We start from the raw sequence: 24,485 nt of genomic DNA, 5'->3' as shown, positions 1-24,485 counted from the left end.
TCATGTTGTTCCGTTGTTTGAAAAAGTCTCCAAAAGTGCACCAGGTAATTACAGGCCAGTGAGCCTAACATCGGTATTAGGTAAATTATTGGAAGGTGTTCTGAGAGATCGGATTTACAAGGAGTTGGATAACCAAGGGCTGATTAAGGATAGTCAGCATGGCTTTGTTCATGGCAGATCGTGTTTAATGAATCCTGTAGTGTTTTTCGAGGAGGTTACCAAGAATGCACATGAAGGAATGGCTGTGGATGTTGTCTACATGAACTTTAGTAAGGCTTTTGACAAGATCCCACATGGGAGGTTAGTTCAGAAGGTTCAGACAGTACGTATCCATGGAAAGGTTGTAGATTGGATTCCAAATTGGCTGTGTGGGAGAAGACAGAGAGTGGTAGTGGATGATTGCTTCTCAGACTGGAGGCCTGTGACTAGTGGTGTGTCTCAGGGATCTGTGCTGGGACCATTGTTGTTTGTTGTCTATATCAATGATCTAGATGATAGTGTGATAAATTGGATCAGCCAGTTTGCTGATGACACTAAGATTGGAGGCGTTGTGGAGAGCGAGGAAGGCTTTCAAAGCTTGCAGAGGGATCTGGACCAACTGGCAACATGGGCCAGAAAATGGCAGATGGAAATGAATGCAGACAAGTGTGAGGTGTTCCATTTTGTAAGGACAAATCAAGGTAGGACATAGACAGTAAAGGGTAGGGCACTGAGGAATGCGCAGGAAGAAAGGGATCTGGGAGTTCAGATACATAATTCCCTGAAAGTGGCGTCACTGGGAGACAGGGTTGTAAAGAATGCTTTTGGCATCCGGGTATTCATAAATCAAAGTTGAGTATAGGAGTTGGAAAGTTATGGTGAGGTTGTACAAGACATTGGTGAAGCCAAATTTGGAGTATTGTGTGCAATTCTGGTCACTGAACTATAGGACCGATATCGGTAAGACTGAAAGTGTGCAGAAAACATCTGCGAGGATGTTGCCGGCTCTTCAGGAGTTGAGTTAGAAGGAAGGATTGAACAGGTTAAGACTTTATTCCTTCGAGCGCAGAAGAATGAGGGGAGATTTGATAGAAGTCTACACAATTACGAGGGGAATAGACAGGGTAGATGCGAATGGGCTCTTTCCACACAGATTAGGAGAGATAAATTACAAAAGGACTTTGCTTCAGGGTGAAAGGGGAAAGGTTTAGGGGGAACGTCCTCACTCAGAGAGTTGGGAGAATGCGGAACGAGCTGCCATCTGATGTGGAAAATGCGGACACACTGTTAGGTTTTAAGAATAAATCTGATAGATGCATGGATGGGAGAGGTCTGGAGGGCGATGGACTGGGTGCAGGTCAATGGGACTAGCGGAATAAAGTTATGGCACAGAGCAGAAGGGCCGAATGGCTTGTTTTCTATGCTGTTGTGTTCTATGATTTTACGATTCTATGAAGGAATATGGGGAGGTCAGTTGCCACAGGAAGAAGGGGGATGGGAAGAGAGATCCCACAGGAGGAAGGGGGATGGGGGAGAGGGATCCCACAGGAGGAAGGGGGATGGAGAAGTGAGATCCCACAAGCGGAAGGCGGATGTGGAAGTGAGATCCCACAGGAGGAAGGGGGATGGGGTAGAGAGATCCGACAGGAGGTAAGGGGATGGGGAAGATAGATCCCACAGGAGGAAAGCGGAATGGGAAGGGATACCACTGGAGGGAAGGGAATGGGGAAGAGAGAACCTTCAGGAGGAAGGGGGATGGGGAAGATAGATCCCACAGGATGAAATGGGAATGGGAAGGGGATGGGGAAGAGAGAACCTAGAGGTGGAAAGGGGATGGGGAAGAGAGAACCCATAGGAGGATGGGGGATGGGGAAAAGAGATCTGAGAGGAGGAAGGGGGATGAGGCAGAGATATCCCACAGGAGGAAGGGGGATTGGAAGAGAGATCCGAAAGGAGGAAGGGGAATTTTTGTACGCGTGTGTTGGGTCTGAACAGAGACCCAGAGGAGATGCGGCCTCGCTCTCTGTGTATCTGGTAGTGAGCAAAGTCACAAACAGGAAAGGGCAGGGGAGGGCAATCTCACAATGGTATTTCTTTCCTTCTCACTGGGACAGTCTGCAGACGGCCTCTTGTCCCTCACCGGGAAGGGGGTGTGAATCTTTGACCCACCTCCTGCAGTCAGTGTTGGTCTGGGTGTCAGTAACAGTGAGAAGGAACATTGTCAATGGACGTGTCACAGGCAGCAGGAAACACGGCCATTCCTGTGATTTACTACCATTAAACCAATGGCCGTTGTTCACTGATCTGATGAAGTCTCCAACATCCCTTCACAAGGAACCACAGAACCCTCCTGTCCTTGGGGAATTGCTGACCGATCCCCTGGGCATTTGTCACAATTCTTCACAATCTGATTTATCACAGTTTAACCCAAATCTCTTTACATTGAAATGACACAATAGAACAGTTTCACAGTTCCGAGTGAGAGATAAATCAAGTTACCTCAACTCCTGGCACTTGTGCAGCCCGGGTCCCAGCCGCTGGATTCCCTCACACTCAATGCGGCAGTTCCCCAGGTCGAGGTGTTTTATTGTATCACAGAGTCCGATGGCATGAGACAGGACCGCACAGTCAATCGGGGTCAGTGTCATTCCACTGAATGAAAGTGTTTCCACAGATCCCAGTGTTTCCTGAGCCAGTCCACGATTCTGAGACTCAAACAGGTAGTGCAATGTGTTCAGGAGGCTCCTTTTACCAGCTGTTATCCCTGTGTTTCCAATCTGACGTTTAACCTCCTCCTTCACCCAGTCAATCACCCGGCAGGTTGTTTCATGAGGAAATGGACCCAGAAACTCCACCAGGCCCCGAGCTGTCATTGGAGAGGAGAGACCAGCAACAAAACGGAGAAATATCTCAAATCGCCCATCTGTCGTGTTGTGGGCTTCAGTGAGGAATTTCAGGATATCCCCGGGATGTGGATTCAGGAATTGTGCGACTGCAGCTACAAACTCTTGGATGGTGAGGTGTGGGAATGTGTACACCACGCTCTGGGCAGAATCCTCTCTCTCCAAAAGCTCCATCAGGAACCCGGACAGGAACTGGGAAGGCTGAAGATTGTACTTGATCAAATCTCCATCTGTAAACACAATCTTCTTCCCGGACACTCCTCTGAAGGCCAACTGACCAACCCTGAGTAACACATCACGGGGTCTCTCAATCTCACGGCCGTGGTTTTTCAGGATGTTGTAAATATAGTAGGAGTACAGTTGGGTGATGGTCTTGGGAACTCGCTGTGGGTCCCTGACTCTTTGTGTGAAGAAGGGGCCTAGTGCCAGAGCGAGGATCCAGCAGTAGGAGGGGTTGTAGCTCATGGTGTACAGGATCTCGTTCTCCTTCACATAATTGAAAACAGCTTCGGCCACCGTCTGATCTTCAAAATGTCTGATGAAATATTCCTTCCGTTCCTCACCAACAAATCCCAGGATTTCAGCCCGGACACTGATATTCGCCTTTTCCAATAAATGTAACGCAGTGGGGCGAGTGGTCACCAGCACTGAACACCCTGGGAGCAGCTTGCCCTGGATTAAACTGTACACAATGTCCGACACTTCACACCACCACTCGGGATCTGGGCACTGGTGCTTTGGTTCTGTATCTCTCCGACTGTCCGCAAAATCGATTTTGTGTTTGAATTCATCTAAACCATCGAATATAAACAGCAATCCCTCTGGGTTCTTCAAGACTTCTCTCAGGATATTCCCAAAGTAAGGATACTGATCCAGAATCAGTTCCTTCAGGTTTATTCGACAGTCAATACTGTTTAAATCTCGGAATTTGAAACTGAAGACAAACTGGAACTGTTGGTATATTTTCCCCATGGCCCAGTCATAAACAATCTTTTGTACCATCGTTGTTTTCCCGATCCCCGGGACTCCGGCCACTGCTGCTGAACTCCCAGACTTGGATTTACTCCGGGAAAAGCTGCTCTGGAATAACTGATCAGTCCGGATTTTTTCCAGCTGTCTGCGGAGTTGTTTCTCTCTATAATCCTCATGGTGTCTGCCTCTTGCCAGCAGCTCATGTTCCACCAGTGTCCGATCTCGAACAGTAGAAATGACCGTGAGCTCAGCGTATCGATCAGCCAGCTGGAAAACCTTCACCTTCTCCGTCATCAGGATCGTGTTCACTCTCAGTGTTTCAGTTTGTGCCCGCAGAGTCTCCTTGTGTTTCTGTTGAACATCTTCCATGGGAACAGAGAACATATTCAAAACGTTAAATGGCTCATCTGACAAAGAACTTTATAACGGTATTTCAGCATTCAGTGTTTGAGATTACATGAATCAATTCAATGCTTCCATAGATATTAGGACAGAAAGTAAAATTCTGTTCGCAGACACGGAATTGACAGCAATGGATGTCCCGGAAAATGTCCAGTCCTCATGTTCTGGTTCTAGTTATTTGTGAAGGTGAACATTCCCCTGATTGCACTTTCTGAGGAAGCTTAAACAAGCATCACTTCCCACTAACATCTTAACTACATTCTACAGAGGCGTGGTTGAGAGTGTGCTGACCTTTAGCATCACAGCCTGGTACTCCAGCTGCAGTGCTGCCGACAAAAAAGCCTTGCAGGGGGTGGTTAGGGGAGCAGAGAAGGTTATTGGGGTCTCCCCACCTTCTTCCAAGACCTCTTTCAGAGTCGATGCCTCCAGAAGACACAGGACATCATTAAAAACCCCTCACACCCTCTCCATGAACTGTTTGTTCTTCAGCCATCAGGTAAACGTTACAGGAGCATCAAAACTAAAACCACAAGGCTACTAAACAGCTTCCTCCCACAGGCAGTCAGACTGCTAAATAGCTGCTCTATCTGACTCTGCTTTGGACACTTTTAACTTGCACCGGACACTTATAACTTGATTTAAAGCGATATGTGGCTGTTGTGTTTTATTATTTATTGTTGTGTTTATTATTTAGTGTTGTGTTTGTTATGTTATGATTGCACTGCTCCTGGGAACCGCTGTCTCATTCTACCCTGCAGAGCTCATGTACGATTGGAACGACAATAAAGTTTTTGAATCTTGAATATCCTATTGCATTCCTGACTGCACCTCCCGTTACAACAACATTTCACTATATTTAAAGCATTGTTTGACTCATTAACAGACGATGTTAATGTTGATCTGGTGTGGAACTATGGAGAGCAGGACACTGTGCAAGGCTGCACACTGGGGGTCACAGGTGTCCACTGCTCTTGCATCAAAACAGGAGCAGAATACGCGGGAAGTACTCAAGTCGGACAGCATCTGGGGGAGAATCACAGTGAAGTTGTGGATCGATAACCCATCGGAATGACAGGAATGAAAATGGGTAGTTTTCAATCGCAGTGATGGAGGATTGGTGGAAAGATGGAATCTGTGTTAATGGAAGAAGCCACAAGGGTCTGTCTCAGTGATGTACGTCGTGTCTGTGGGAAAGGGTGGTGAAGTCTTGGCAACTGCTACTCATCAGTCTTGCTGTGGGGGTGTGGGGCTCTGTCTAATGAGGCCTCCATCTGTCAGAGTCGACCATGGATGTCCTGCCCCTGCAAGCCGGGACACTCCGATATGGAGAGGAAGCTTCTGCCGAAGTAGCAAGCTCCCTCTCTCCATGCATCTGATGTGCACAAAGGAACGACATAGACTGACACAGCTTGGCACCAGAGGTGTCGCAGGAGATGCCAGTCTGCGTTGAACACCATTTAACACTGACTCAGGGACTACAGCTCCAGGCTTTTCCCACTGGGTTTACTCCCAAATTCTTCCCCATGAGGGGTTACAGTTACAAGGCAGTGGAGTTTTGAGATCAGAGTTTTCTTGTTCCTGGGTGAGCTGCCAATCACAGCCGCCAAGCCCCATCTGCCCAAAGCGACTGGTTGTAAGGCACCAGTAACCCACCTCTGCCCCTTCTCCTGTCAGAAGAAACGCTTCCACCGGGATTAGTGGCTAAACCGCACGTGAAGGCCAAGAGCTGGACAGAGGCTACTCGCCACTGGGAGCATTTAATAGGTCGTGGCAGCTCATCCGCACTGTCACCCCCCTCCCCCCCCCCGGTTATAACAATCTTAAGCAACCGAGGGGCGATGTATTATTGACAATGAATCGGTAAATTGGTTTATTATTGTGACATGCACCACTGTAAACTGGAAAACTTTTCTGCATACGATCCAAATAGATCATTGCAGAGCATTGTAATTGGCTGCATCACCGTCTGGTTCATGAGGAACGGAGTAAGGCGCAAACTCAACGATTCAGGAGCAACTTCTCCTCTACCATGCAGTTTCCGAATGGACATTGAACCCATTGATACTGCCTCACTAATCTCTTTTTAAATTTCTATTTCTGCACTACTTATTTAGTTGAATATTTCATATAATCACACAGACATGCACAGCTATATATGTTCAACTTCCAGGTCCTAAAGCCACTTCGCTGCTCAGCCAGATCCACCGTCTGACAGGCCACATGTCTCGCATGGACAACTCCAGGTTACCGAAAGCAGTACACTACGGAGAACTCTCTCAGGGCAAGAGAGATCGTCGTGCCCCGCGCAGGAGGTACAAGGACCAAATTCAGCAGAGGCTCCCTCAGGTAAATATGGAGGTCAACGAGTGGCAGCCGCTGATCCACGGAAAAGCCAAGAATTTTGAGGAACCCAGAAGAGCGAGTGCTGAAAAGAAGAGGGGATACAAGAAGATTCCAACTACCCAAGCGCCTGCATCCCAGCTGTCCCTCTGTCCCAACTGCTCCCGAGTCCACAGATTCGGAATTGGCCCCTACCGTCACCAACAATCGTGTCGTCATCCAGTACCACCACCACCCCCCGCCCCCTCACACACACAGACACACACACACACACACACACACACACACACACACACACACACACACACACACACACACATACACACACACACACACACACACACACCCTATTTGGGAAGAGAACAGGATTTAAGGTATGTTTCATGATCATTAATGCTTGGTGGAACCCCGCAATGTTCATGCCCTCAAACCCTTTTGTTCCCCAGATCTGGAGTACCTGGTGCTGCTGTGTAAACCTTTCCGGCTGCCAAGGGAGTTCCCGGCTGTTATTATCACAGCTGTGTAATAACAACATCCCCCGGTTGTGTGTTATTGTCACAGAGGGGAGATGATTTCCTTCAGAAATCGGTCAGACCTTCCCAAACCACAAAATTTGTATCAACAGTTCCGTGTGAACAGCACTTGCCGTGTGACCGACTGCTTACATTGCCGGTGATCAGCAGGAGCTCAAGAAATTCAGCTCCGATCTGTGTAAAGTCATCCAGGCAGCGAAACGACAATACAGAGATCGTATTCAGGCACAGCTCTCCACCAACAACACACACAGCTTATGGCAAGCTCTGCACCCCAATGCAGACTTCAGAGCTAAGTGCAGTGGAGCTGCCAACATCGCTGCCTGTCTCCCAGAGGATCTAAGTCTCTTTACGCTCGGTTCGATATCGCCAACACTGAGACCCCGGGGAGAGCCGACAAAGCGACCTGCACATTGGTCATCTCTGAGGCTGAAGTTCGCAGGTGTTTCCAACGAGTGGGCAGTCGCAAGCCTGCGGGACCGGACGGCGTCCCAGGGCGGGTACTCAGGATGCGCGCGGCACAACTGGCAGGTGTATTTACGGATATTTTTAATCTCACCCTCTCCTAGTGTAGAGTTCCCTCCTGCTTCAAATCATCCACCATTGTTCCTGTACCTAAAACAACTAAGGCAACATGTCTGAACGTCTGGCGTCCTGTCGCACTCACCTCAATAATAAGCAAATGCTTTGAGAGACTGGTCATGGACTACATCTGCAGCTTGTTACCACCCACACTGGACCTCCTACAATTCACCTACCGACACAACCGATCAACAGATGACACAACAGCCACTGCTCTGCACACCTCCTTAAACTTCTGGAGAAGAGGGATGCTTGTGTGAGAATGATGTTATTAGACTACAGTTCAGCATTCAATACCATCATTCCCTCCAGGCTTGACAATAAGCTCAGAGACCTCGGCCTTCACCCTGCCTTGTGCAGCTGGGTCCTGGACTTCCTGTCAGATCACCGGCAAGTGGTAAGAGTGGGCTCCCTCACCTCTGCCCCTCTGACCCTCAACACAGGAGCCGCTCAGGGCTGTGTCCTAAGCTCCCTCCTTTACTCTCTGTATGCGCATGACTGTGTCGCCACCCACAGCTCCAAACTGCTAATTAAATTTGCTGAGGATACTATATTTATTGGCCAAATCTCAAATAATAACGAGGCAGCCTACACAGAAGAAGTCATCACCCCGACACAGTGTTGACAAGAAAACAACTTCTCCCTCAATGTCGCAAAAACAAAGGAGCTGGATGCAATGTTTCAAAGACAAGAGGAATGGAGACGGGCCAACCCCTATTGACATCAATGGATCTGGGGTTGAGAGAGTGAACAGCTTCAAGTTCCTCGGCATTCACATCACTGAGGACCTCATGTGGTCTGTACACATCAACTGTGTGGTGAAAAAGGGCACAACAGCACCTCTTTCACCTCAGATAGAACCATAGAACATTACAGCACAGAAACAGGCATTTTGGTCCTTCTTGGCTGTGCCGAACCATTTTTCTGCCTAGTCCCACTGACCTGCACCTGGACGATATCTCTCCAGACCCCTCTCATCCATATACCTGTCCAGGTTTTCCTTAAATGTCAAAGTGATCCCGTATTCACCACTCCATCTGACAGCTCATTCCACACTCCCACCACTCTCTGTGTGAAGCAGCTCCCCCCTTAATGTTCCCTTTAAATGTTTCCCCTTTCACCCTTAACCCATGACCTCTGATTTCTTTTCTCCCCTAGCCTCAGTGGAAAAAGTCAGCTTGTATTCTCTCTATCTGTACCCATCATAATTTTATACACCTCTATCAAATCACCTCCCATTCTCCTACATGCCAGGGAATAAAGTCCTAACATATTCAAACTTTCCCTGTAACTCTGTTTCTCAAGTCCCGGCAACATCTTTGTAAACCTTCTCCGCACTCTTTCAACATTATTAATATCTTTCCTGTAATTAGGTGACCAAAACTGCATACATTACTCCACATTCGGTCTCACCAATGTCTTATACAACCTCACCATTACATTCCAACTCTTATACTCAGTACTTTGATTTATGTTTTATGATTTATAAAGCTCTCTTTATGACCCTATCTACTTGTGACGCCACTTTTAGGGAATTATGTATCTATACTCCCAGATCCCTCTGTTCTACTGCCCTCCTCAGTGTCCTACCATTTACCTTGTATGTTCTAACTTGGTTTGAGCTTCCGAAGTGCAATACCTCACACTTGTCCGCATTAAACTCCATCTGCGGTTTTCCAGTCAATTCCTCCAACTGGTCCAAATCCCTCTGCAAGCTTTGAAAACCTTCCTCATCGTCCACTACACCTCCAATCTTTGTATCATCAGCAAATTTGCTGATCCAATTTGCCACGTTCTCATCCAGATCATTGAGATAGATGACAAATAACTGGACCAAGCACTGATCCCCATGGCACATCACTAGTCTCAGGCCTCCACTCAGAGTAGCAATCCACCACTACCACTCTCTGGCTTCTTCCATTGAGCCAATGTTTAATCCAATTTACTACCTCTCCATGTATATCTAGCGACTGAATCTTCCTAACTAACCTCCCATGCGGGACCTTATCAAAGTCCATGTATACAACATCCACTGCCTTCCCTTCATCCACTTTCCTGGTAACTTCCTCGAAAAACTCTAATAGATTGGTTAACCATGATCTACCACGCACAAGGCCATACTGACTTTTTCTAATAAGTCCCTGTCTATCCAAATACCTGGAGACCCTATCTCTTAGTATTCCTTCCATTAATTTACCTACTACCGATGTCAAACTTAGCAGCCTATAATTTCACGGCTTACTTTTTGAGCCTTTTTTAAACAACGGAACTACATGAGCTATCCTCCAATCCTCTGGCACTCGATCCGTGGATATCGACATCAGGTCATGCGGATTTATCTACTCTGATTTGCCGCAAGCACCTCCTCTTATTTAATCTGTATAAGTTCCATAACCTCCCTACTTGTTTGCCTTGTTTCCATAGACTCCATTCCATTTTCCTTAGTAAATACAGATGCAAAAAACCCATTTAACATCTCTCCCATTTCTTTTGGTTCCATACATAGCCGACCACTCTGATCTTCAAGAGGATCAATTTTATGTCTTATTATCCTTTTGCTCTTAACATACCTGTAGTTCTTAAAATTATCGTTCACCCTGACTGCCAAAGAAACCTCATGTCCTCTTTTAGCCCTCCTGATTTCTTTTTTAAGTATTTTCTTACTCTTTTTATACTCCTCAAGCATCTTATTTCCTCCTTGTTGCCTATACATGTTATACATCTCTCTTCTTCTTTATCACAGTTCCAATATCCCTCGATAGCCAAGGCTCCTTATTCTTATTCATTTTGTCTTCAACCCTGACAGGAACATACAAACTCTGCACTCTCAAAATTTCTCCTTTGAAGGTCTCCCACTTACCAATCACAATCACAACCTGTCCCAATCTACGATTTTTAGATCCCTTCTCATTTCTTCAAATTTGGCCCTTTTCAGGTTTAGAACGTCAAGCCGAGGACCAGATCTATCTTTATCCATGATCAAGTTGAAACTAATGACGTTATGATCACTGGAACGAATGTGCTCCCCTACGCACACTTCCGTCACCTGCCCTAACCCATTTCCTAATAGGAGATCTAATATTGCATCTTCCCTCGTTGGTACATCTATATATTGTTTTAGAAAACGTTCCTGAACACATTTTACAAACTCTAACCCATCTAGACGTTTAACAGTATGGGAGTCCCAATACTTGTGTGGAAAATTAAAATTTCTGTCTCCTGCAGTTGTCTGTTATCTCTCTGCAGATTTGCTCCTCCAATTCTCTCTGACTATTGGGTAGCCCATAATACAACCCTATTAATGTGGTCATACCTTCCTGTTTCTCAACTCCACCCATATGGCCTCAGTAGACAAGCCATCTAATCTGTCCTGCTGAATCACTGCTATAATATTTTCCCACCACCCACCCTTCATCCCTCTGTCTCTATCACGTCTGAAACATTGGAACCCTGGAACACTGAGCTGCCAGTCCTGCCCCTCCTGTAGCCAAGTTTCAGTAATGGCTATGATGTCATAATTCCATGTGTCAATCCAGGCCCTCAGCTCGTCTGCCTTTCCCACAATACTCCTCGCATTGAAATAGACACACCTCAGAAGATTATTACCAGCACACACAACCTTGCTATTTGTGACTTTGCATGAACTAACAACATCATTTATTTTTACCCCCGTTCCACTATCGACTCTGGCACTCTAGTTCCCATCTAGTTTAAACCCTCCCCAATAAAACTAGCAAACCTCCCTGCAAGTATATTGGTGTCCTTGTAGTTCATGTGTAACCCGTCTCTCTTGTACAGGTCCCACCTGCCCCTGAAGAGGTCCCGATGATCTAGAAATCTGAAACCCTGCCCCCTACACCAGTTTCTCAGCCACGTGTTCATCTGCCAGAGCATCGCACTCTTACCCTCACTGGCACGTGATCCAGGCAGCAATCCGAAGATTACTACCCTCTATCTCCTGTTTTTCAATTTCCTACCAAGCTCTCTGTCCTCACTCTTCAGGACATCCTGACTCTTTCTACCTATGTCATTGGTACCGATGTGTACCACGACATCTGGCTGATCACCCTCCCACCTCAGAATGCTATGCAGGCGATCAGGGACATCCCTGACCATGGCACCCTGGAGGCAACATACCATCCGGGAGTCTCTGTCACAATCACAGTATCTCCTGTCTGTACCCCTGACTCTGGAGTCCCCTATCACTACCTCTCTCCTCTTCCTCCTCCCTCCATTCTGCACTGCAGAACCAGACTCAGTGCCAGAGATCCGGCTGCCGCAGCTTGTCCCAGGTAAGCCGCCCCCCAACAGTATCCAAATTGGTATACCTATTTTGGAGTGGAATGGCCACAAAAGAACCCTGCATTAACTGCCCTTCCCCCTTCACTCAACTGACGGTAATCCAATTACCTGTGCCCTGTTCCTTAGGTGTAACTACCTCCTGGAAGCTACTATCTATAACCTGCTCAGTCTCCCGAATGATCCGGAGGTCATCCAGCTCCTGCTCCAGTTCCCTAAAGCGCTATGTTAGGAGCTGCAGCTGGATGCACTTCTTGCAGGGATCATTGTCAGGAACACTGGAGGTCTCCCTGACTTCCCACATCCTGCAAGAGGAGCATTCCGACATCCTGCCTGGCATATTCTTTCGTATGAACAAAAAAAAACAGAAAAACAGTTCGGTGAGATGGTTGAGGACGTTGGGATGGGCCCCTAAATGCAAACGATTTTCTATAGGGGCACCATTTTGTGTATCCTGACTGGCTGCATCACTGCCTGATATGGGAACTGTACTTCTCTCAATTGCAGTACTCTGCAGAGAGTGGTGCGGACAGCCCAGTGCATCTGTAGATGTGAACCTCCTACTACTAAGGTCATTTCGGACGGGGTAAAAAGGGCCCGAAGGATCATTCTGGACCCAAGTCTCACCAGGCACAAACTGTTCCAGCTGCTACCATTCGGGAAATGGTACCACAGCTTAATAGCCAGGACCAACAGGCTCCGGGACAGCTTCTTCCACCAGGCCATCAGACTGATTAATTCACGCTGATACAATTCTATTTCCACAATTGTATACATAAATACAGACTCACTGCCCGCACTTTACTGTAATCGTGCTGATGGCGCAGAAAAACAACTTTCACGACATGTGTCCATGATATTAACCCTGATCCTGAAAATTTTTATCTGGCTGCTGTCTCATTTTTTTTAGATCTGTTATTCATCATCCTCATACTGTCCTCCTTCATATCAATCTGAGTGCGCTCCAGTGCACATGGTGTTTTCCAGAAATTGTTATTTAAGTTATTACTTTTTTGTATATTTTCCAGATCGGTTTCAGACCAGGATAATTTACCAAAATTACACATCAAAATGGGCACAGTGAGTGTTTACTACCTTCATTATATTTTTACTGTTCAGCTCTGTTTGGCAGATTTTCTTGATCCTTGATGTAAATTCAAAGTTTGTTCAGCCTAGCAGTAAATTCAGATTTTCTTCAGCCTTGAAGTAAATTTTGTTAGAAGGTTTTCCTTTATCACACGATGATCTATTTTCTTTGCTTATTGATATCCTAAATATCCGTTTCATATTCTGTTGCATTGCATCCTGATGCTCTGTTTGATATTCTACCGGCTCTATTGCACCTTTCTTTATGTTTAATCATGTTCTGTACTTTCCTAGTCTGAAGTTCATGCTTATATATTTGGAAATTAGTTCCAGTATTTGAAATGTCTGTTTCAGCTTTACTGATGCAAGAGCAAATAATTTCAAATCCTCAATGTATAGCTGTGTCAAGGTAAAATTTGTATTTTTTTCTGATTAGATACCTGATTTTTGTCTGTTTCAGTAAATTATGAGTGGGCTTAAAACCAGACAAAACCACAGTGGGCTTAGTGAGTCGCTCTGGAAAACCCCTCCGTTTATTTTGTTAGTTGTCGTTGTTCCTCTGTGGTTGTTAATAGGACGATTATTTTACGCGAATGCTTCATCAGTTCTAGAAATTTCACAAGCATTGTATGAATTTTATATATATTTGGAACTTCTCTTAAACACACGAGGAACAGAATCAGATGTGTTTTTTTTATTGACAATATAACACTGTAAGTTTTCTGCTTTCCACAGTGTTTGAAATAGAATTACATAATCTGTTATCTGTTGTTCAAACCCAAACGGTATTCTGTCTGCTCTCCTGTGAGTATATTGTGATTATCGAAGTTGTTATCTGAGTTGTTATTAGTTATGAGATGTACGATGCTATCATTTTAGATATAAAATTGTCTTATTTTTGTTAAGAGCCAATAATAACATAGTAGGTGACCATTTAGCAGTCTTATAAATGCAGAAAAAAGCTGTCTTTGAGGCTGGTGGTATATACCTTCAGCCTTTTATATGTTCTCCCCCATGGGAGTATGACAGAGAGGATGTATGAGGTGGTTTGGGGTTCAGCAGCAAGGCTTTGGTTCGGGTTTGTGTCTTGCCAGCTTGATTGAGTTCCTCCAGGAGGTGACAAAGGTGATGGATGCAGTTACACATAGATTTTGTCTACTTGTATATTGGTAGAGTGTTTGACAAAGTTCCACATGGGAGGCTCATACAGAATATTAACATGCTTGAGAACTGTGGGGAATTGTCCTGGCTGCCGGGGACACAAACTGGGAGAAATTTCTTGGCAGCCGGGTGGTGAATCTGTGAAGTTATTGTCATAGACGGCTGAGTGAGACACTTGATTGAATATATTTAACATGCAGCTCGATATGTTCCTGATTATGAAGAATGTCAACGTTTACTGGGAAAATGGGGTAGAGAGGAATTGAAGAGTAAATTCACTGAGCCGAATGGCTTAGTTCTGCTACTAGGTCTTATGGTTTTAGTGAACATCTGGAGTCTTGTGTTCACTTCTGATTGTCCAGCTCTTGGAAGGATTGGAGAGGGTGAAGAACAGGTTCATCAGGATCTTGCCTGGAGTCGGTGACATGTGCTACAAGAAGAAGTTCGATAAACTTGGTTTGTTTATTCTGGAGTTAAAATAGAGATCTGACAGAGGTGTACAAGTTTGAGAGATGAGAGTTTGGTCGACAGCCTATATTTTGTTGTTTTATTTTTACATATGACTGGTGTCTGGTACCAGAGGGCATTTGGTTAAGGTGAGATGGGGTAAATTTACAGCAATTGTGGGTAGTTTTTTAACATAGTTGTGGGTGCCTGGAATTTACTGTCTGAGTCAACATGGCTTTGTGAAGGGAAGGTCGTGCCTCACGAGGCTAATTGAGTTTTTTGAAGAGGTAACAAAAAGCAATTGATGAAGGTACGGTAGTAAATGTGGTCGACATGGAGACACTCACGAGAGACTCATCCAGAAAGTCATGAGGCACGGGATAGGTGGAACCTTGGCTGTTTGGATAAATAATTGGCTTACAGGAAAAAAGCAGAGGGTAGTAGTGGAAGGAAAGTATTCTGCCTGGAGGTCTGTGACTAGTGGAGTGCCGCAGGGATCTGTCCTGGAGCCCCTGCTATTTGTGATTTTTATAAATGACCTGGATGTAGAGGAGGAAGAATGGGTGAGTAAATTTGTGGATGACATGAAGATTGGAGGAGTTGTGGATGGAGCTATAGGTTGTCGAAGGTTACAAGAGGATACAGACGGTGCAGATTTGGGCAAAAAAGTGGCAGATGGGGTTCAATCCGGATAAGTGTGAGGTGATGCATTTTGGAAGGACAAACCAGAATGCTGAGTACAAGTTTAATCGTTGGTTACTTAAGAGTGTGGATGAACAGAGGGAGCTTGGTGTTCAAATCCATACATCCCTTAAGGTCGCTGCACGGATTGATAGGATAGTTAAGAAGGGCGATGGGATGCTAAGCTTCATTAATAGGCAGATTGAGTTCAAGTGTGGAGAGGCAAAGTTGCAGATCTACAACTCTCTGGTGAGACCGCACTTAGAGTATTGTGTTCAATTCCAGTCACCTCATTATAGGAAGGATGTGGAAGTCATGCCGAGGGTGCAGAGGAGATTTACCAGGATGTTGCCTGGTTTGGAGAACAAGTCATGTGAAGCAAGGTTAGCAGAGCTGGGACTTTTCTCTTTGGAGCGCAGAAGGATGAGAGAGCACTTGATAGAGGTCTAAAAAACTAATAAGAGGCATAGATAGGGTGGATTGCTAGTACCTGTTTCCCAGGTCACCACCAGCAAACACTAGAGGGCGTATGTACAAAGTTAATGGAGGGAAGTTTAGGGGAGACATCAGGGGTAAGTTTTTTACAAAGGTTTGTGGGTGCCTGGAACAACTTGCCAGGGATGGTGGTGGAAGCTAAAACATTAAGGGTATTTAAGAACCTCTTGGACAGGCACATGAATGAAAGAAAAATAGAGGGTCACGGGGTAGTGTGGGTTTAGTACTCTTTTTAAAGGAATACGTGGGTCGGCACAACATCCAGGGCGGAAGAGCCTGTACCGTGCTGTAGTATTCTAGTGTCTAGAGTGTAGTGACTAGGGTCATGTCGGAGGTAACTGTGTGATAGATGCTCCTAGTTATACATGAATGTGCAGGAAATGCAAGGAAATGGTCAATAATATAAGAAAGGATACCAATGTATATACTTTTTTCTTTCCCAGATATATAAATAGTGAAAAAAGGGAGAGGGTCGATATCGGACCACTAGAAACTGCTGTTGTAGTTGCAGTAACGGGTGAAAAGGAAATGCCAGACAAACTCTGTGCAAGTCACTGGCAGAATTCCAAAAGGTAAAGAACATCAGCGAACAGAATTGCATGTAGTGCTATTACAGAGGAAAAGGGGCTTGGAAGATGAAAGGTCTGAAGATAGAAAAGTCACCTTGACTGGGTCAAGGAGTCTCCCAAGGGTGTGCGGGGATTCCCAGAGCGTTAGGACTTGGAGTGAAGGCTTCATCAGAACCAACAGCTGGATTAATAGAAAAATACAATGTAGAATATTCAAGTTGCAAGAGAGATTCTTTGAATTGTTACTTGAATCCAGATAGCGCAGAATGATTAATGGCGAATTTTGATTCCCAGGTTTTACCAAGTCACAGACTAACACTTGAGATGTGGTTTAAACTGTGCATTTGATCACTCACCTATCAGCTGAGTGGGTAATTCAGATAAACCTTGGGCGATGTTCATGTATTCCTGTGGATCAGGACCTGTTTAAATATAAAAATGAATCCATTGAAACAGAGCTGAAATAATTAAAATAACTAAAATGTTTATCTCAATGTGCCTTTGTGTTCAGTGCGTGGTTTTAACATACCGAGTTCCTGTATTTCCCTCAGTATTCTGTCCAACTTCGGTAACTCAGTCCTCCACATCAGAAAGGATTCCCACATCGCCCTCCGGGCCCGGGAGCCTTTGCCATTCACCAGACTGAGGAAGAGTCTGGAACTCTCTGCCCGGTTTCCCTTCTCTATCAGCTCAGTGACTTTCTACAAAAGGAAACAATGGACTTACTGTGGAGCAGACAGACAGACATGGAGAATGTGCAGGAAAGTATCTGTTCATGGCACCAGTAGCTTCAGAACAGATGCAGTCACTGGGCTGCTGCCTCATCCTCTCTGGGTTCAGTCATTAACAGAGAAACAGTAACTGAAGGAAATTCTAAATCAATAGTGTGTAAGAATAAGGATTTACTGACACTCTGCAGTAGATGCGATGTGATTAATTTCCTTGATCTGTCAATGTGCAGCATTACATCAACAAGATGTGACAACAAGAACGGAAGAGAGGGGAGAGAGAGAGAGCAAAATCAAATGGATGGCGGGCATCACTGAATCATGGCTGACAAAAGTTTATAGTTGGATGGTTAAATCCAAGGATAAATATTGAATCGAAAGGATACGCAGGTAGGTGAAAGTGTTGGGTCGAAACTGCTGTCATTAAAAATGAGAAGTCCTGAGAAAGAGGTGAGGTCGGATTAGATGATTTGGATGTTAAGAAACTGCGTGGGTAAAGTGACCCTGAAGGAAATTATATACAGGCATGTTAACAGTAGCCAGGATGTGGGCTACAAATTACAACGGGGGAGAGGAGTGGCATGGAAAAAGGTCAATGCTAAAATTGTCACGGGGAGTTTCAATATCCAGGTAGCTTTGGAAAATCAGGTCGGTACTGAATCCCAAGTGAAGGAATGTATAGAATGCCTATGAGATGGCTTCTGAGAGAAGCTTATGGTTGAGCCCACTACAGGAAAGGCAGATCTGGATTCTGTGTTGTGTATTGAACCAGATTTGATTAGGAAGCTTCAACTGAATAAACCCTTAAGAGGCAGTGATCATAAAATAGAAAAACTCAGCCAGCAGGTTGAAAGGGAGAAGGTAAAGTTAGAGGTATCAGTGCTACAGTAGAATAAATGAATTACCTAGGCATGAGAGCGGAGCTGGGCATTAATAAATTCGAAAATGACACTAACAGGGACAATGGCAGAGCAGGAATGGCTGAAGTTTCTCGGAGGACAAACAATCACAATGATGAAGAATTATTCTAAAGGGAGGATGATCAACCGTGGCTGACGAGGTAGTCAAAGCAGCACAAAAGCAAAGGTGAGGGCACAGAGTATTACAAAATATAGCAGAAAGCTGGAGGACTGGGATGTTTTTACAAATCAACAGAAGGTAATTCAAAAACCGTAAATAGAGAAAATATGAAATAGGAAGGCAGGCGAGAGAATAATGTAAGATAGCTTACCAAAATGTACGTCTGATATATGAAGATTGAAAGAGAGGAGAGTGGATATTGGACCACAGAAAATGACAGTGGAGAGGTACTGTCAGGGGACAAGGAAATGCCGGAAGATATTGGTCAGCATTTTGCGTCAGTCCTCATTGTAAAAACACTAGAACGTGCCAGATATTTGAGAATGTCCGGTGGCAGAAGTGAGTGTATTTGCAATTATTGCGGAGAAGTCGATCGGAAAGCTGAAAGTTCTGAAGATAGATGAGTCCAGATGAACTCACCCGATTGCTTCTGAAAGAGGAGGCTGAAGAGATTGTGGAGACATTAGTAATGATCGCTCAAGAATCACTAGATTTTGGAATGGTTCCGGAGGACAGATCATTTTTAAACTATAGGCCAGTTAGTCTGATCAGCGTTTGTGAAGAAGTCAGCAGCTGATAATTGAGGATAAGGTTTTGGGGTATTCGGACGCACATGATAAGAAAAAGGCCAACATCCATGGAAGGGAATCATGCCTGACAGAACTGTTGGAATTTTTTCAGAGAACAGCATGCTGGGTCGACAACAGAGAGTCAGTGCAAGTTGTTTACTTGGACTTCCCGAGGACCTTTGACCAGGTGTCCCACATAGACCGATGAAAAAATGGACATATCAGTGGCAATTGGAATGTGGTATTGTGAGGTACGTGGCCATATACTTTAGCAGAAATAATGAAGAAGTAGACTATTTTTGAATCTGGGAGAAAATTCAGAAATCGGAGTTGTAAAGGGTCTCTGGAGACCTGGTGCAGGATTCCGTGCAGGTTGAGTCTGTGTTAGGAAAGACAAATACAATGCCAGTATTCATTTCGAGAGGATCAGAATATAAGCACAAGCACTGGCCAGACCGCACCTGCATATTTTGATCCCCTGATCAGAGAAAATATGTGATGGCGTTGTGAAAAATCCAGAGAGGAATCTAACCGAACAGAACCTGTGATATTAAACTAGATTTTGATGGGAATGGATCCTGGATGCACCTGTAGTGGCTGGAGTGTGGGAGTATGAGGGGGAATCTAGTTGCAACCTGTGGAATATCAAAAGGCATTGAGAGGACGTGGAGATGATGCTTCTAAGTGGGGGAGTCTAGAACCGGACGGAACAGCCTCAGATTAGAGGGACGTCCATTTAGAGCAGAGATGAGGAGATTATTTAGCTGAGGAGTAGTGAATCTGTAGAATTCATTGGCAGTGACAGCTGCGGAGAATAGGTCATTGAGTATATTTAAAACAGAGGTTGATATCTTCTTGACTAGTGATCAGAAAAGTTCACTGGGCGAAGGCAGGAGAATGGGGTTGAGGGGGATAGTAAATCCCCATGATGTAATGGCGGAGCAGAATCGATGGGCCTAATGGACAATTGTGCTCTTATGGTCTCATGATGTGTAAAGACAAAATAAGATTAAGAAATGTCAGTGCGGCTATCTTATAATGGAGATGGTTACTGCCTGGCACTCATACTGTAAAATGGTAATGACTTCCTGAACGCAGGCATGGGCTTCCTGATTAACTGAAAAATTATGAATTAAACTTTGAATAGTCTTCAAGCAACATACACCTATGCTGGAATTAAGGTAACTGAATATGGATGGGCTTAGGACATTGCTCTGAGAAATAAGAGAGGCAGCGTTTAAGGGTAAGCACAACGTTGTGGGCCGAAGGGCCTGTACCGTGCTGTACTGTTCTATGTTCTATGTTCTCTGTCCCGGATTTGAATGGATGATCTCCTAGAACAGTTACCAGTAGGGAATTGGAAAGGTTTTCCATAACACGATGAATGGACAACAATTATGTAACAAATCTGCATAATTCCCTGATGGTCCACTGCACTGTAAAATAATCCCTCAGTTTCACTACTACCAGGTCTGAGGAGTTACCGTTGTGAAAGAAATTTAACCAGTAAAGCAGACGTCTCCAGATGACGAATTTATAGATCGGCATCATATTTACAGATTACCCATCTTGCCTTTGGATAATGCCTGTGTGATTCATTACAAACAGCGCCAATGAATCCCAACGGGAACAGAGTTCCTCACGGGTGCAACACACTTGATTTTCTAATACCACTCATGGCTGAATAGGTCAGATCTAGGACAAGACAATCACTGTTTGTGAGCTCCAAGGAGTTGAAATGGTGTGTCCCTGTCTCTCATTAGTCAGATATTCAGCAAGTTAGCAGATTTATTTTTTGTTTGCCCCTTCCCTTTCAGGACAACCTGTTGATTTTTTGGGATCATGAGATATCAGCCAGTCAGCAGATTTATGTTTTGTGCTTTCTTCTGCACTTTTAGATCAAACTGTTGATGTTTGTGGTCGTACGATATCAGCTTTGTGCGTGATCTTTCACATCCAATCAATCTCAGAGTTTTTCGTGGAAGTTAACAAGAAAGTTGATGCAGGCAAGCTTGTGGATATTGTCTACATGGACGTCAGCACGGTATTTGTCAAGGTCCCGTATAGGAGGTCGGTCTAGAAGATTCAGTTGCTTAGCATTCAAGATAAAGTAGTAAACTGGATTAGACACTATAGATTGTTGCATTTCTGATTGGTGCCTGTATCTCGTGCAGTGACACGGGGATCGGTGCTGTGCCTGTTGTTGTTTGTCATCTATATCAATGATCTGGTTGAAATTACGGTTAACAGCATCAGCAAATTTGCTGTTGACTCCAACATTTGGAAGGTGCAGTGGACAAAGAGGAAGACTACACGACCTTGCAGTGAGGTCTGGACCAACTGAAGAATGCGCTTAAAAGGGGAAGATGCAACTTAATGCAGGCTGATGGACCAATCAGGGTAGATCTTACTGAGAGACCGGTAGAACAAAGTGATCTGGGAATACAGGAACATAAGTCATTAAAAGTGGCAGCAAATGTTGCTAGGCTCTGAAAGAAAGTTTCTTAGCGCATTAACCTTGGTAAATGAAAATATCGTGTACGATATGATGTTGTATAAGACGTTGGAGAGGCCTATGGAGAGACAGATGGAAATAAGTTTGAAAGAGTACAGAAAAAAACATTACAAGGATCTTACCTGGACTGGAAAACCTAAGTTATAAGAAAAGAGTGAACTGATTAGGACTTTATTCGTTGGAACATGAAAGATTGAGCGGAGATTTGATAGAAGTGTACACAATTACATTGGGATATAGATCGGATAAATGCAAGCAGGCATTTTGTACTGAGGTAAAGAGGTACTACAACAAGAGTTTATCAGTAAAAGGTGAAAAGTGAAAAGTTCAATGGGTACAAAGGTGAAACCTGCTTACTCAGGGGGTGATGAGAGTGCAAAACTAGCTAGCAGGGCAAGTAGTGCAACTGGTGAAGAGAATTCTGAATAGATGCTTGCGTAATGAGCGTATCGAGCGCCATGGCCCGGTTCAGGTCAATGGGAATAAGTAGATTCTGTAGTCTGCCATGCAATAGATGGGCCAAAGGCCTGTTTCTGCACTGTAATTTGCTGTGACTATGACAAGTCAGCCACACATTGTTTGGGATCTCACGGAGCCAAGACAAGCTGTGGTTAGCTGGTTTCCCTCCCTCAGGTACCGCAGTGAAGCCGGTTGACCCAATTGACAGTTTAATACTCATCCTGGATTAATGAGATGAGGTGAAGCTACCCGACGGTTCAGCCAAGTTTTGAAATTAGTTTCAGACTGAATGACTTTTGGAAGTCCAGATATGCAGCCACTGCTCTTACTTCACACTGATAAATACAACAGGTGATACAGGAAAAGGTGATGCTAAACCTGCAGTTCCCAGTGCTCCCCACCTTAAAAACTGAAACCAGATCTGCGAGAGACAAGTCAGAGCTCAATGTCTCCATTCCCAGGTCGATCTCCTAAAACGTGCAGGAGATTAATGTTGATCACAATTCCCCCTGATACCAGCAGATCAGTGACAATACACGAACTGCACTCACCTCATTTTCTTCTCTACTGAAATGTCCCTCCTTTGTCAACATCAAACCGAGTCTCTCAACCTTTTCTTCAATTGCTTGTTTGAGTCTGTCCCTGTAGAACTTTGTCAGTTGGTACAGTCGATATTCCTCCCCCTCTGCCAGGAGGTCGGAGATTGTAAACTCTGGCTCTGTGAATATAAAAAGGTAAATGTAGGCGTGAACTCAGATATCCCTCGTCTCCACCGTTCTCACCCAACTCAACAAAAAACCATGTCTTGAACCTGCCTACAGATACAAAATTGGATTAATTCTCCATCTCCAACACCATCACACTGAGCACGGAGTCTCCCTCTGGCTGTGTGCACAGACCACTGCTGTTCACTCTGCTGACCCACGACTGTGCTGCAACACACAGCAAGAACGACAAGTCAGCTTACAGAGAGGAGGTGCAGCAGCTAACGGACTGGTGCAGAGCCAGCAGCCTGTCTCTGACTGTGAACAAAACTAATTTCTTGGTGTACATCTAGCTGAGAATCTCAACTGGTCCCACAACACCAGCTCCACAGAAAAGAAAGCCCAGCAGCGTCTCCACTTTCTGCGAATGCTGAGGAAAGTCCATCTCCCACCCCCCATCCTCATCACATTCTACAGGGGTTGTATTGAGAGCATCCTGAGCAGCTGCACCACTGCCTGGTTCGGAAATTGCACCATCTCAGACCGCAAGACCCTGTAGCATATAGTGAAGCCAGCTGAGAAGACCATCGAGGTCTCTCTTCCCGCCATCACGGACACTTACGCCACACGCTGCATCCGTAAAGCCAGCAGCATTATAAAGGATCCATGCACCCCTCATACAATCTCTTCTCCCTCCTGCCAGCTGGGAACATGCACCGAAGCATTCGGGCTCTCCCGGCCAGACTACGTAACAGTTTCTTCCCCCAAGCTATCAGAATCCACAATACCCAGCGCCTGGACTGACACCTTATTGCCCTATTGTCACGTATATAATGTCTGCACTGTTTTGTGCACTTTATGTAGTCCTAGATTGGTGTGTAATTTAGTGTAGTTGTTGTGTGTGTGTTTCTTTTCCTCTGTGTTGTTTTTTACGTAGTTCAGTCTAATTTGTGTAATGTGTCATGTAACACCATGGTCCTGAAAAACGACTCATTTTTACTATGTACTGTATCAGCAGTAATGGTCGAAATGGCAATAAAAAAGTGACTTGACTTGACTTGAATCTAACACTTGCCTTAAAGCCTAACCAACAATGTTCTAGGCATTACGTAATAGAAGAACCACATTTAATATAAACCAGTCCATCCCCCATCCGACCCATTCACCTATTTAAATTTGGATGGGCATAAATGTTGGGACTGTTGGTAATATTCGCTTCCCAGAGATACTCTCTCCATCCTGGCGAATACATTTCCCCTGATACACATCCCGGAAACACTCTGCTCATCTGGACAGCTGCATTTCCTCCAATTCACATCCTGGAAATCCTCAGAGCAGGTAGTACATTTCCTGTAGTGGGGTAATGGCTGCCCAGTGCACCACATGTACCACACCCACACATTTTCCCTCTCCTCTGACCAACCCTCCAACAAGACCTCACCTTTGCCCTCCACCCTGCCGCATTCTGTGAGCACATCACCCTCATATTTCACTCACCCGCTCGTTCTTGGGGACTTGACAGTTCTGTGTTCAATGAGCTTCCGAGCTGACAGGCAGTCGCCTCACTTTTGCCGGTTCCAGGGTCCGGATCTGTGTCTCTGACGTCACTGTCTCTGGGCTGAATTTGCTCCTCCTCCTCTGCGGCCGTACCGCATTCCATTGGGACACCGCTCTCAATCTGACTCTGCTTTGGTACCTTGCTTCCCGTGTCCAGATCATCTTCCCTCGATGATCTGCCTGTTAAAATCCTCTTCAGTCTTTTCCCTGCTCGTTTCCATTTCGCACCTGAAATAAGTGATGAATTGCAGGTTATACAAGTATGATTTAGATCTGAGCAAAACTGATTCAGTTTGCAATGGAGCCGAGACTCTGGCTGACCAGATTTGGAGTGGAACTCTGCTGGTTAATGTGACCCGTACATCCTGTCAGGTGACCATCACGATAAGCCGGTGACTGGACACATTTACTCCCAGTAAAATAG

The 24,485-nt window shown here is 45.1% G+C and overlaps 1 protein-coding gene across 1 annotated transcript; it reads right to left on the bottom strand.

Moving 5' to 3' along the window:
- Positions 1–1,881: 1,881 nt before the first annotated feature.
- LOC132386681 (NACHT, LRR and PYD domains-containing protein 3-like) lies at positions 1,882–23,477 on the bottom strand. The gene is made up of 4 exons (XM_059959019.1): positions 22,352–23,477; positions 16,979–17,150; positions 16,806–16,871; positions 1,882–4,216 (listed from the first exon to the last, which is right to left on the bottom strand). The coding sequence occupies exons 1-4, from the start codon at positions 22,391–22,393 to the stop codon at positions 2,475–2,477; spliced, it is 2,022 nt and encodes a 673-aa protein (XP_059815002.1). The 5' UTR covers positions 22,394–23,477; the 3' UTR covers positions 1,882–2,474.
- Positions 23,478–24,485: the final 1,008 nt, after the last annotated feature.

Source organism: Hypanus sabinus, unplaced genomic scaffold (genome assembly GCF_030144855.1).
Source record: "Hypanus sabinus isolate sHypSab1 unplaced genomic scaffold, sHypSab1.hap1 scaffold_1250, whole genome shotgun sequence".
In the NCBI taxonomy this organism is placed as follows: Eukaryota; Metazoa; Chordata; class Chondrichthyes; order Myliobatiformes; family Dasyatidae; genus Hypanus; species Hypanus sabinus.
The sequence above is the reverse complement of the archived record's forward strand: the minus strand, read 5'-3'. Positions and strand labels throughout refer to the sequence as shown.